Source organism: Paecilomyces variotii (assembly GCF_004022145.1).
Source record: "Paecilomyces variotii strain CBS 101075 chromosome Unknown C8Q69scaffold_11, whole genome shotgun sequence".
Taxonomy (NCBI): Eukaryota; Fungi; Ascomycota; class Eurotiomycetes; order Eurotiales; family Thermoascaceae; genus Paecilomyces; species Paecilomyces variotii.
This window is the reverse complement of record NW_021167150.1, coordinates 271,223-284,616: the sequence shown is the minus strand read 5'-3', so window position 1 is coordinate 284,616 and position 13,394 is coordinate 271,223. Positions and strand designations below refer to the sequence as shown.

The following is a 13,394-nucleotide window of genomic DNA, read 5'->3' as shown; positions in this document are numbered from 1 at the left end:
AGGAGGGACCCGTTGTAGGTAGTTTTATTCAAAGAAGAAACCCGGAGGCGAAGCTCCACGCCAGCCAGAACTGAGGATGGGGCAGTGAGAGAGAGAGAGAGAGAGAGAGAGAGAGAGAGAGAGTTTACTCTAGATAGGACCAGGAATTAAGGAATGACCAGGACGAATGAAAAACGAGCACGAAAGGAGAGACTGGCGATGGCAGCATTGACAGCGCGAGATGGGCGTTCAGGAGAATGATCCGTGTCGACGGACCCATGGATTTGGAAGGGGAAGTTATCGCAGGCTTGGATGAGCGTGTTTTAGCCGTCTAGCTTAGTGTAGTTTAGGGGGAGGTTGGAAGACAAGAAGAAGGCTGTGCTCCTGAACTAAACGCTGACCAGTATAGCGTGCCTGGAGGGTCTCTCAACGCGCCGTGTAAGGGGGTTTCTGGGGGAGCTTGCTGGTCGGGGAAGCGCAATTAGTGCTGCTCCAGGGCAACCAAAGTCGCAGCGAAATGGACGCCATCGTGGCGGCCTAGCGGCGATGGTTGGCCGTTGGTTGTTCTTCTGGAGTAGAATATTCGTGTCGTTGTCAAGCCTCGCGGTGGCCATTCCTGAGGATTGAGCCCGTGGGTCGCGGGGCAAAGAAGGAATGGTATACGCGATACGAGGCCATCATGCATCATGGTCTGCCGGCCTGACCATGGAAGGGATTGCGCAGCCCGTAGATCGAAAGCGGCGCAGTTGTGAGATTTATCGCAAGTACGTACAGTAATAATAATAATGATAATAATAGTTCATTATTATTATGGCAGTGTGATAATTCCATTCTATACCTTAGCTAAGTATTATTCTTTTTATTCTGGCTCGACTACCTTAGGTATGTACTGTACCTCTCTTCAGACTCCCGAGAATCGCCTAGCAGGAATTGCGATAGCCCCAAGTACCGGTACTTCCCCAACGCCCAGCAGAGAGCGGCACGGCAAGTACCTGTACACCTCCGTATTCGTATCCCTGCCGCTCCCAAACTGTTTCGGTCTCAGCGTCAACGTCCAACCTCGGCCGATCTCTCACCAAGCAATAAACAGTTTAACACGGTGTCTTAGCAACCTAGTCTACTGGCCTTTTTTTTTTCCTTCTCTTTTTTTTCTTTTTCCCTTCGTTCCCTGATCGACCACCCACTCCCTGTTCAACATCTCTGCCTCCTGCATGACCCATCCCAGCGTGCGGAACAAGAGCACAGCAGTGGCAGGGAGTTCTGGCGCAACACCACGCCATACGTGTTCTTATTTTACGCTTCCTGCGCCTTTTCCCACTCGCCATCTACCTATTTTCCGTCTGGTGATTGGTCTTGCACCGGCGCCGGCCGCCACGAGTGCGCAAGAGAACAGTAGTTAGATCAAGACGCTAGAACAGGGTTGGTGCATTGAGCCGCCGATGTCTGATCTTCCGTGTTCGTTTCGACCACTGTATGATTCTCAAAAGCCGTCGAACCCACGGATCGTTGGACTTGTCTGCCACCAGTGGCAATAGTGGTGTAGCCCCAAATAGCTAAATAATAATTATTTTCAACCTGGGGCATCTTGGCTTGTCCATGGACCGGTTGATCGCGCCCCCACGGAGCCAAGAAAGGTTCACGCCAGGCACAAAAAGACCGGCGGCTGGTTCAAGTGGCGGGTCAAGTCCAATTAGCGGCGCTCGATGACAGCCTGAACGCGTGGACGACCACGCACGATGTCTGCTCGATAGTCTAGATACTGTCTGAAACAGACAGGATAGAATATACGTCGGGGATGCTTTTTCTTCTTCTTCCAGATATGAGATACAGCAGGCCAGGTGAGGAAGGTGGCCTAACTATACCTAGGTACTATCTCTAATAATGCACCTAACCACACGGCCTCATGATTTGTTCGGACCAACCCCGGAAGTCGTTGCACGCACGTTCTCTGCTTCTTGGCAGCAATGTATTGAACAAGTCTTTGTTTCTATGCAGTCTAAAGCAGCAGTGTGAAAGAAAGAAAAGTCTTATCTGGAGTCTCGTGTGACTGCGGTCAAACCCCGTGGCCATTATTTGGTAGAGCCTATCTAGAGGATGCAACTTCCAGCAACAGACAGTGCCTAAGTCAATGTGAGAATCGCGGTGGCTTGCCTCGAGGACTTGTCGTCGACCAATCGAGATTCGCACATCCTCTAGATCGAGTCCATTTCTCTCTCCATGCGACAAGTCCCTCATGAGGTGATTGTGCTCGCAGGAAACAAAAAAAAACTATGAAATTGCGATGCTAACCGAGGCAGACTCGTCAAAAGCCGCACCAAACAACCAAAATTGAACTCCATCGTAATAATAATAATAATTACTACTTCTGTTCCAGCCCTGCGTGGATTGATTCAATTCTTACAGGCAACAGCATTTCCTTTTCGGGCTCAATACGTTGGTATCCAATCAGGGAATTGCCTCTTTTCCACTCCTTGAGAATGTCAGCATGCAAGATGCCAGTTCTTTACGTAGTAGTCTCCTCTCTCTCTCTCTCTCTCTCTCTCTCTCTCTCTATCTAGTCTATGGCAAAAATAGGTTCTTCGATCAGAATTTCCATGACGACTGCCATGGAAATAGCAACAACCTCAATGCAACGATTGGTTCGCTGATACTCTAGATTGCATCGAGCAAATGGAGGCTGTGCATGTGCGACATGCAGATCAATGGAGTAGGAACATGCTGGGGGCATCTCGTCAGCATGCAAGGCCTGTTACAACTTAGATACCAAGTAGTATTGCCAGTTCCAGTGTATTTGGAAAGTGGCATGTCGCGTACAGGAACTCCGAACCGCATCCTAATTACGCTCTTTGTCGACTCCCGACGTCATCACACGGGACCGCTTCAGTTGACAAGGTCAATCTATTATTATTGATTATCATTATTATTGTCACACAGAAGTTGAACTCATCTGCCTTGCCTTGCCTTGCCTACAAGCAAGACAGGGAAAGAATGCCAAGAGCCGCGATTCGATTCGATACACGATAACATACCATACATACCATATCTTCCCAGCCGAAGGTTGGTGGTTCTATCTATCTAGCCCAGACAGGCATAGATCTAATACTTAATTATCCACCGACCCTTTCGACCGTGCGAGACATCTCCGCGCACACTTTGAGCTTCTTTTTTTCCTTGGATTCCACCAAGCTTCAAAGTTCAAAGTTTCCGTCGACGCATCCAGCGGGGAGACGCACGCGATATTACCATAATTATCTGGAGTAGATAGATCCATTGAATTATTATTATTACATAGAGACCGCCACCCTACTGGACGCTCATGCCACCGGATCCAGTTATGGATAGAGCTTCCCCTCCCAAAGAATAATAAGCCGACGGTAGACTAGTCTAAGACAAGAAGCTACGTAGGAAGGTCATATTCTGCTCTTTTTATCGAATATTATCATTTCTCTTGTTGTAACTTGTAAGTAACTTGTGTGTGCACTGTGTGCCGGGTTCAGCTTATTTTACTTATGGTTCCACTATAAAACGTCATATCAGCCCCAGCAACAATCTCGGATAAATGGAGCGGGGTGAAATTGCTACGTATGTAGTTTTCCTTTTTTTTTTTTTTTTTTTTTTTTTTTTTTTTTTTTTACTGTTGAGTAAAGTAGTAATAATAAGTAAATTCGAGTGATTCGAATCAGAATCGATCAAAAACCCAACCTTCTGCAGTACAGAGTAGTATCTATAGTAATACCACATGTAGATAGTTCTATGCTCTAATCTTTCTGCAGGCCTGCCACAATTATCTAACTATGGTATGTAGATACTCAAGGCCTAGACATCGTCCGCTGCTTCCCCCCACTACTGGATACTACTACTACCATCAGTTAATAATTCATGCAGAATCCCATAATCTAAAATAGAGTATCCATCCTCTCTCTATCTAGGTTCCATCTAATAATAGGCCTCTTGTTTCCTGAAATAACATTCTTAGGGCCTAATTACCTGACTACTATCATTATCATCAATAATAATAGACTACAGCGTACTCCGTACGAGTAATAATACTAATTATCTAGTTTATCGGTTCAGATCGGACTAACTAAGCTCAAGGCAACAATGTTTCCTTTCTTTCATTTGGTTGATACGCACACAACAAATTTCTTTTTTTCGTTTCTTTCAGAAAGAGAATTATGCTTAATTCTTCTAAATAGGAATGATTTTCTTCCTCGAGCATTGAGATTTAACGATTTACTTGCTGTTACTGCTAGGGTTTACTATTCTCTACAGGAGTAGTAGTTAGCTAGCTAATCATTCTTATTATTATTATTATAATCCTAATCGGTTTATAGAAATACTTATGTCTCCTGAAAGAAAGAAAAAGGACCCAGAGGATCAGATCGGTATCTTTCCCCCTGTTTCCTTGAAGCAGTAAAAGATAATTAATGCTTATCTGCATCCACATCCGATTCCGTATCTTCCGCCTCTTCCGGGCTATCGTCAGGCTGCGGGGTTTCCGATGCCGGGTTCGGGTTTGGTTTATTTCTTTCGGTAGAGAAAGATAAAAAACTGCATTGTGAATTCCGGATGTAGAATCAATAACCTGTTTTCTTGCTTTATCTTTCTACCGGATTTGCCGGAGTGATGATCCTCGACAGGACTATGATAGACTTCCAAAAAAAAAGAGACGAGATCAATCCAATGGATAAAAGAAAGAGATGGTATTTGATTATCCTTGATATGCTGATGTGAAAAAAAGAAGAAAAACCAGAACTCCACATATGCTCCGCTGACCTAGGTATCATAGTCGTTGTTCCAAACGGACTCCGCTGAAAAACCAAACGCCTTCGTGCGTCCTTCTGGAAGGACTCGACAATATGCAAATGCTCAAGTTGAGAGTCGCACAAGAGAATAACAGGGCAAAAGATCGACCCTTCAGCGTCTGCATACACATCGCTTATCTCTGCCGACCAGTCCCTCAATGGAATCTCCAAGTTCCATCGTAATTCGATTTAGAAGGTACGGGAGGTTGGTGAGGTGCCGCAGAAGTAGGCTCCGTGAACACCTGGCGCAGTGATCAGGCCGTCTGAAAGCCTCATGGTACAGCCCTCTCTCCCTTCAGTTAGCTTGCACTGTCAATCCACCGCTATTGGGGTGCCTGATATGAGGTGCGAAGCTGAAGAGCACCATGTATATCACCGCGGCCCCGGCTAACCCAATAGTTCGATATATTTATACGCAACTGACCAACCAATACATATTCCTGGTTGCCATACCAATTCATCGAACTTCAGGTGCTGCAGCCGCTGCAAAGTCGCGATTGACATTGTCAGCCTGTGTATCAGCCCCCTCGTCCTCGTCACGAACAGGCTCGCGCGGCCTGCCTTCGAACAACCTCCTCCACCATGCTGGTGGATCCAGCGGCCGATGTCCACCGTGTAGTGAGGGATAGACGTCCGTAAAGAAATACCAGACATGGCCCACGATCACGCCGCAGAGCTCATCCTTAGGAACGATCCCGTGGACCACGAGACTGAAAGCCATGAGGACCCATGGGAGGTATGGCGCCGTGAAGACCAACAGACCCAAAAAGCTGAGTCGGGTGTCGGGATTGCGACGAGCCCAGATATACACGAGACTCGACGACAGTGCGGTACCAAGGAATGGAAGAGAGAGGAACGGCGACAATATGAGCAGGGAGGTCATGGCGTAGACCAGCAGCCAAGAGAAATGGGCCGGAGAACGACCGGAGGACTCCTCGAGGAGTCGCGAGTATCGTTGAAGGAAGAAAACATGGAATAATAGGTCCAGATTGAGCGGACCAAAGTAGAGGAAGGTGGTTATTAGTCGCCAATACTATTGGAACATCATCACATGGTCAGCCTCTGCATATACTTTCCCCGCATGACGCCGAGCCTACTTCTTCGACCATTTCACTCAAAAGAAACAAGAACGGCAGCGGAACAGCACATCACCTACCTGCGATTTTACAAAAACAGCGCGAAAACTGTAGAATAGCTGAAAGGGCGTCAGGATATGACACTGGACGAGAACCGAGGTGGCCACCGTGGCGGCAGTCCACCACCTGGTGCAGGGCGGCATCTCGTAGAACCACTGCTCGAGGGGGAACTGGCCGGCCTGTCCGCCATTGTTGTTTCCCCAGAGGGCGGCCATTTGACGGTTCTGTCTATTTTTAAGAGCTCTGTGAACTTTGGCGACGTGGGAGGGATGAGATCCAGCGATATCTCGGGCGGATCGAAGACCGTTATCGCAAGCTGTAAAGAGCCAACACCAGCTCTGTGGCTCGAGCTTCTTCCAGCGGAGATGTAGGGACCAATCGAATCAAAATAGGAGAAGATATCACAACTCTAACCGGCCATAGATGTGACAGAAGACGAGGAAACAGCTATCAATCAGCGGTTTATCAGATGAGGAACAGCCAGATCTGCGGATCCGCTGGGGAAGATGACAGAACGCCGGATGACATAAGCGGCGTGACTCAGATTAACTTATCAGGCCGTTGAGATCTCCGAACTGTCGTGGAAAACTAATCATCACATCTTATTTCAGTCGCTGAGGGATGCAAGTCTCTACAGTCCTAGCTACCTCACCACTACCTCTCAATGGTATCCTCGAGGTAAGCAACTACGCAGTCAATTCTCACCATCAACACCAACCCAGATCACATGACCATAGTCATTAAACTCCCCAATCCAGTTTAGCGCACTTCTCCCTCGACGCGCCGGGCGCGTCATTCGCGCGCGTGCAAAAAAGAAGCGGCTGGGAAAGCGAGACGACATTAAATTGAGGGGAGAAAGACCAGAAGGGGAACAATGCGGCTTCAAGTATCTTACCAGCCACCTCTTTTTTTTTCTTCTTCTTTTTCTTTTTTTCATGCTTCATAAGCTATCTGTCTTCTAACTAGTTAAAGTAACTAAAAGAAAAAAGACCAAGCCTAAGGCTTTTCTTCTTTCTTTCTTCCCACCCCTCTCCTCTTTCTTAACTTTCCTCTCATCTAATCCAATCAACCCCGTGACTTGACTTCACCTGTCCTCGTGGCCGGGGAGCTCCGCATACAGAAGAACGTGCGATTGCGCTTCAATCTCTCAAGAAAGAAGAAGAAGAAGAAGAAAAGAAGAGGAAGGAAAGGCACTGATCAATCAATCAATCAACTGCCAAAACAACCATCGCATCAACCAATTGAACCCCAATTCTACTTGACCCGACGAAAGAGAGAGAAAGAGAGAGTCGAAAACACCATGCCCCCCAAAACCGGCGTCCGCGTCGCACGACCAAGCTCATCCTCAGCACAAGCACAAGCACAATCCACAACAGCCGGACCATCACGATCAACCGCTCTAAAACCCACACGAGGCGGCGCGCGCAAATCCACCACTGGTGGGAAACGACCAGCTGGCTCTTCTATTTCTGCCAGAACATCAGATGTACAACGTAAGTACACCCCATACATATATACATATATACATAACAAACCTTCCTCGAACCAATCGACTAATCAATACTATTACACATAACAGCCGGCGACCCAGCCCCCACCGGTCGTCGTCGCCGCTACAGACCCGGCACTGGCGCTCTAAAAGAAATCCGGCGTTACCAACGCTCCTACGATCTACTCCTTCTCAAACTCCCCTTTGCTCGACTTGTTCGCGAAGTCGCCCTCGATCTACTCCCCGCTGACGTGGGCCCAGAGCTCCGATGGCAATCGCACGCTATTCAGGCCCTGCAGGAAGCAGCGGAAGCGTTCCTGGTGCATTTGTTCGAGGATACGAATCTGTGCGCTATCCATGCGAAGAGGGTTACGATCATGCAGAAGGATATTCAGCTCGCGAGGCGGATACGTGGTGTTTGGGGTGGGCTTGGTTGAGATTGGGGTGGTGAAGAAATAGAAAAGAAAGAAGGAGAGACGGCCAGCCATTCTTGTTCTTTTCTTTCCTTTTTTTTATATCGTTTTGTACAAGTGTGAGAGAGGGCTTTTATCTTGGTGTTTTCAGGGAGCGGGGAGCGAAGGTCTGGTGTTTCTGGCGTTTTGAAAGGGCTTGTCCCTCTTATATCAGGCCTGCGGCGGATATTCCCAGCCTGTTTGCGCCGCAGGGTTTGCGGTAGTTATTGTTTGTCCCAATTCCCCTTGTCGAGAAACAGCGGGCACTCGACGCGTGCCGTTTTTAGGCTTGTGTCTTTGAGGGACATTGCTTTTTTCTTCTTGCTCTCTTCTTTTCCCGCAGTTACAGATAAAAATACCCGCGCAAGCAGCTATTAATTACCATATAGCCGGATCTAACATTAGATAGCAACGGCCACCGGCAATCTACATTGATCTCAAAAGACAGTTCAGGAACTACTGACAAATTTTGCTTGTTTTTCAACCAAGTAAATATGACATGGTATCTCATGAGATTGTCGTAGATAGTCACCGGAGAGAAAAGTACATACATCAAGTCACATCATTCCCACGCTTGCAGTTGAATATTGACATCTGAGAAGAAAAATTATATCAGGCGACTTCCCTTGAGATCAGAAGCGCCCGCTCCCATGCCAGTTGCGTTGTCCTGTCCTGGTCCTCCGTAACTCCGCTGATTCGTAAAGGCAATCCGATAGAAAATTGAATGCAAACGCCGGTATGCCCGGACGATCCACCAACATATGAGTAGGCCGCATCAGCAGCAGAAAATTGACTCAGTGAGCCACTTCTTTCTTCAGAGAAGGAGGTAAACTCATCATGACCCGGTGTGCTTCCTCTCTCACTGAACCTGCCTCTTCTCCTTTACCCTGTCGTTCAAGGGTTTCCGCCAGCATATCGTCTGTGACACTGACCCAGAGTCGGTCGCTGGCCCTCTTCGCCATTGCTCGACCGGCCCGAGCGCTCTTCTCGGACTGCTCACCCACGACACCCCGGAAGTACTTCCAACTCATAAAGGTCAGCGTCATGCAGGTGATCTGGCAATTCCCAATAGACGTCGCCGACTGCAATGCTTGCTGCAGGAATTGCTTGGTCTGGATCGTCGACTCAGTCTGGACAGTGGCGCAGACAAGATAGTATGCGGCTTGGATGTACCGGCTAGGACTGTTCTTGCAGAAAGCTTCCAGAGTGGACAAGATACTCGGGAGCTGAGAATGATTCGGATGGCTGGGATCACGCAAGATCAACACGGTGTTCAAGGTCGCCAGGATAGCGATGTCTCGCTGGGGATCGTTACGCATCGCCTTGCTGGCTGACGGCGAGAGGGAGAGAATCGGAGAACGGAACGAGGCCAGAGCAGCTGTCAGATCGCCAGTGCCTTGCGCAATCGCCCCCGTAGCATATTCCATAAGACACTGGATACTCTCAGGCAGACTGTGTCCCAGATCTTTCGCAACTTGTCGCAACTCCTTCATTGTCTGGCTGGCTAGATCCCAGTCAGTCCGCGCAGACGCAAGAAAGATCTGCTGGAGGAGAAGATTGCAGTAGAGGATCCGGCGCCACTCGATGCGTCTACCCGCAGTCATCAACGACTCAGGAACCTCTTGCGGGGCCTTGAAACTGCCTCTGATCATTCGTAATCCTTCCTGGAGGTACTTTTCAGCTTTACGGCCGTCGTGCGAGTTCTTCGCGCTGAGGGTGACTGAGCTGAGGAAATAACAAAGCACGTAGAGGTCATGTTGGGGAAGCCAGTTCAAGGTGAGAACCGGTACGCCATTCTCGACTTGCAGAATATCCCCAGTGTCCGCGGACGCAGGACCGACTGACTTGCCGCTCAATGGAATTGAAAATGACCCATCATCACGCCAGTGTGAGTCATTGATCTTCTGGTCCATCAAGCTCTGCATAACCTGCAGCTTCTGCGTTGACTGATTGAGGTCGTACTCGAGTAGACTGCAAGAAATGTCGACCATCTGGATCAGGGTATTGATCTGCGGTATCTCCTGAACTTCAGTGTTCAACTGGTAGCTCCGCGCTGAAGCCACGGCTCGTTGAGCTTGCTCAATCGAGTCAGAAGATGTCGACTGTTGGAGATGGGCCAGTGCCTCGGTGACCGCTGCAATCACGGAAACTGCCCTATCCCCATTACGGCTGGCCAGGCTGGAAATCTTGTGCAGATGATGCAGTGCCGCTACAAAGTCTTGATGTGAGGATGTCGATAACGACAGACTCACGCGGAGGAGGCGAAAGGCGTATTCCCATGCGACATGTCGATACCTGCAGCTGGTCAGGTCTGCATCATTGGCGGTATTTGAGAAGGCAGATGCAACTTACGCTTCGACATCCTGGATCATGCCATCCACAGCTTTCAACGCAGCTTTGGGGTTCGACCTGTGTAACATCCGGGCGAGCAATTGCTGCATGCTGTATTTCAGATCAAGCATCCGATTCTATGGTAGGATATTAGCTAGAGTGCTGTTGTATCGTCAAGACAATCAACTTACGCGTTCGCATAGATCAATCTAAGAAGTGTCAGCGAGTACTATTGCATCATACAAATGGGCCAGATTTGACTTACGCCTTTACTTAATGCAGTCTCCGCCTCCATGTGGTTGTCCGTCTCTTCGTACAGGACGCGGGCATAGCGCAGTCTGACCAGCGCCTCCGTTCGCGGCTGCAGTCTCCAGTTCTGGACGAGTTGTTAGCACGACCTGGCATGGCTACACTGCCATCTATTGACGTGAATGCGAACCTTCAGTACAGCCTCCAAACAACCCAATCCTGTAGCCACGAGTTTATAATACTCCTCCACTGCCATTTCCTTTCTCATCAGTGCCACCATTGTCCCCTGGTGATGCGCAGCCTTGAGATACTCATCCGCCAGCGCCAGCAGCACCAACTGATAATCCACTGGCGGCTTATTCGATTTGTCTCCTGACGGCAGGCTCTGTTTCACCGCCGGCTTCTTGGCCTGTGCTGGAGATTGCATCGTCTTTGGTTTCGCAGGGGAAGGAATCAGAACCTGCGGAACTTGTTTCCGAACCGGAGAGATTGACCTAGAGGCAGATGGTGCGGGTTGCGGTTGTTGCCGTGGCTGCTGTACTACAGGAGGTCGAGATAGCTGCTGGCTGGGACGAGCAACAGGAAGCTGAGCCTGCAGCGGCGAGTTGGCGGGAAACTGGGCGAACTGCGCATTCGGACGGTTGGCATTGGCATCGTGGGGGACGTAGTAGGGCGAGGGAACCGGCGAGGCAGGCGCGATGGAAGTTGCACTGTGGGAAGGAACGGAAGTCACAGCGACCACCGGTGAGGAAGGAGGCCGGTTGCCATATGGGGAAGGCGCGGAGGGAGGCCCGTGGATGAAATGCGCCGATGGGGAAGCTGCGATGCTGCCTGGCACGGGCGACTGCGGGTGTGAGAAGGTCGTGGCCGCCGGGTTGACATATTGCTGTGGAGGTCCCAGTGGGCGTTGCTGCTGCTGTTGTACTTGTTGCTGTTGTACTTGCTGCTGATAATAAAACTGCTGTTGCTGCTGCTGCGGTGACGGCTGCTGTTGCTGCGAATATACAGGATAATTCGAGATCAGGACCTGGGGATAGATCATCGGCTTGCCATATTGCGGATACGATGCATTGGGATTGATATTGTACGGCGCTTGCTGGGGATGAGGGACACTGGGATGCGCATGCTGTTGCTGCGGCTGTTGCTGCTGCGGCGGCACATACTGCGGAGGATACTGGCCGTTATGAGGCGGTGGGTAACTCATCGCCCCTTCACGAGTGCCCGATGGCAGCAGTTTGGCGGTATATCCACGGAGGACGCTGCTGCCATGAAAGAAAGCCAAATGTTCCAACGTTGAACAGCGCATCTAATCATTGATAATAATGCGCGTTCTCCGCCGAACGCCAAGCCGGTGGCCGGAGCGGAGAAACGAGCATCCTCGTGGAGATTGTGGGCGCTTCCCTCATTGGCTGGAGGACTAAGGTACGAACTATACGAGCTATTATTTATTATATACAGTTCTCATTTATACTATAAAATGATTCCCGTTGTCTTTTTGCACTTTGTGTCCTTTGAATATCTCCACAGAGTCATACGGATTCGAGTGCACAGCACTCAAAACATGTCGGGGTTTATACGCTCCGATAGGAATCAACCCAAGGTCAAAGCGACCTCGAAGTTCGCCAATTTGCTTGAAAGCAGGACAGACGGGAAGGTGGGCAAACTCTGGGCCCCAGCCATCAACTTCTTCAGGCAAATGTGGAACTGTGCAATAGCCAATGTCACCAGCGAAGTACACCGATACCACCCCCCCAAGAAATCGGCCAAGAAGCTCACAATGTAGTCGACCTATCAAAGTGAGTACGCGCAGATGTATTCTGGCAAGGGAGACAAGAAACCCTCGCTGCAATATCTTTTTTTGAGGAGCCAGTCATCAGATGACTTGGCGAAGGTCTCTTGATACCGCAGTCAGTAAACCATTTTCTGAGACCCTTCGGGACACAGAACTTGACCGAGGGGTGAAGTTTTGGATTTCAAGGATGGTTGGATGAGAAAGTGATTGTAATGGGAATGGCTTATGATAACCTACCCATGGCGTACGTATCAGCTATCACGACTAAAAAAAGAGCAAAATACAAAAAAAAAAAAAAAAGAACTCGAATGATGAATTATACAATCAATGGCTGGAATATCAGAGGTGTTGCAGGGACCTAGCCGCAGAACGGCGAGCAGCGGTCTTCGGGACCCATAGGCCAGTGGGAAACTCAATCAATGTAGTGGCACGCATGTCCTAACCATGTTGCACGCAGAGCTTGTGAGCTTTTTCTAGACGGGAGAAATTTGGGTTTAATCACTGTAAGTGGCGCGGGATCAGGCCGCTGGCTGTTTCCAGAGAAGAACTTGCGAGATATCCATGTCAGCAAAAGAAGCTTCTGCAACTTTATATAAAAGGAGCCAGCAAAGCACTCACTGAAACGTCGCCTTGAATGTTTCGGGAAAAAAGAAGTCACGAGAACTTCCCCATTGCCGGCCTTATTTCTCACCCAATGGCTCTTCTCACCAACCATATCCGGCACCACAGCCAACGCGGCCGGCGCACTGACAGTTACGGCATATAGGGCGTTGACAACATCTCTACTCTCAGAACTCATGTTTGTATATCTTACTATCTTGGCATTACTAAAGTGTTGAAGAGGGGTACGCGACCGTGGGCTTGATAAGAAGAACAGTCGGGGGATGTTGCGCATAGGATGCTCGTAGCAAGTCCTCACGACTAGGAAGCAAGAGTTGAGCGAGATGGACGGGAATACTTGGAAGCATTATTATACGGTATGTTTTGATATTATTATTAACACGCAGGGTGATTTCAATACTAACACTACTAAAACAAATTGTAGCTTTTGGTGGCGTACCTAGACCTGCAAGTAGTATTATGTGGGGCGTCAGCTGAACTAATTATGGTAGTTAAAGAGATGCCCATAAGAATAATAACCACCGATTCCCCCGGTCATCC

The 13,394-nt window shown here is 49.1% G+C and overlaps 4 protein-coding genes across 4 annotated transcripts; 1 reads left to right on the top strand and 3 right to left on the bottom strand.

Moving 5' to 3' along the window:
* Window positions 1-5,003: 5,003 nt before the first annotated feature.
* Window positions 5,004-6,374, bottom strand: C8Q69DRAFT_74358 (putative ER-associated proteolytic system protein Der1). Its single transcript, XM_028633980.1, has 2 exons — window positions 5,941-6,374; window positions 5,004-5,817 (listed from the first exon to the last, which is right to left on the bottom strand). Exons 1-2 carry the CDS (start codon window positions 6,133-6,135, stop codon window positions 5,242-5,244), a joined length of 771 nt encoding a protein of 256 aa, XP_028482532.1. The 5' UTR covers window positions 6,136-6,374; the 3' UTR covers window positions 5,004-5,241.
* A 522-nt stretch (window positions 6,375-6,896) lies between these two features.
* Window positions 6,897-8,025, top strand: C8Q69DRAFT_74427 (histone H3). Its single transcript, XM_028633981.1, has 2 exons — window positions 6,897-7,413; window positions 7,500-8,025. The coding sequence occupies exons 1-2, from the start codon at window positions 7,221-7,223 to the stop codon at window positions 7,844-7,846; spliced, it is 540 nt and encodes a 179-aa protein (XP_028482531.1). The 5' UTR covers window positions 6,897-7,220; the 3' UTR covers window positions 7,847-8,025.
* Window positions 8,026-8,322: 297 nt separating this feature from the next.
* Window positions 8,323-11,743, bottom strand: C8Q69DRAFT_530081 (cohesin loading factor-domain-containing protein). Its single transcript, XM_028633720.1, has 5 exons — window positions 10,632-11,743; window positions 10,458-10,568; window positions 10,384-10,401; window positions 10,214-10,329; window positions 8,323-10,156 (listed from the first exon to the last, which is right to left on the bottom strand). Exons 1-5 carry the CDS (start codon window positions 11,643-11,645, stop codon window positions 8,656-8,658), a joined length of 2,760 nt encoding a protein of 919 aa, XP_028482530.1. The 5' UTR covers window positions 11,646-11,743; the 3' UTR covers window positions 8,323-8,655.
* A 180-nt stretch (window positions 11,744-11,923) lies between these two features.
* On the bottom strand, window positions 11,924-13,032 carry C8Q69DRAFT_530080 (hypothetical protein; the record flags this gene model as incomplete). Its single annotated transcript, XM_028633719.1, has 2 exons — window positions 11,924-12,229; window positions 12,925-13,032. The coding sequence occupies 2 exons, from the start codon at window positions 13,030-13,032 to the stop codon at window positions 12,032-12,034; spliced, it is 306 nt and encodes a 101-aa protein (XP_028482529.1). The 3' UTR covers window positions 11,924-12,031.
* Between the last annotated feature and the right edge of the window lie 362 nt (window positions 13,033-13,394).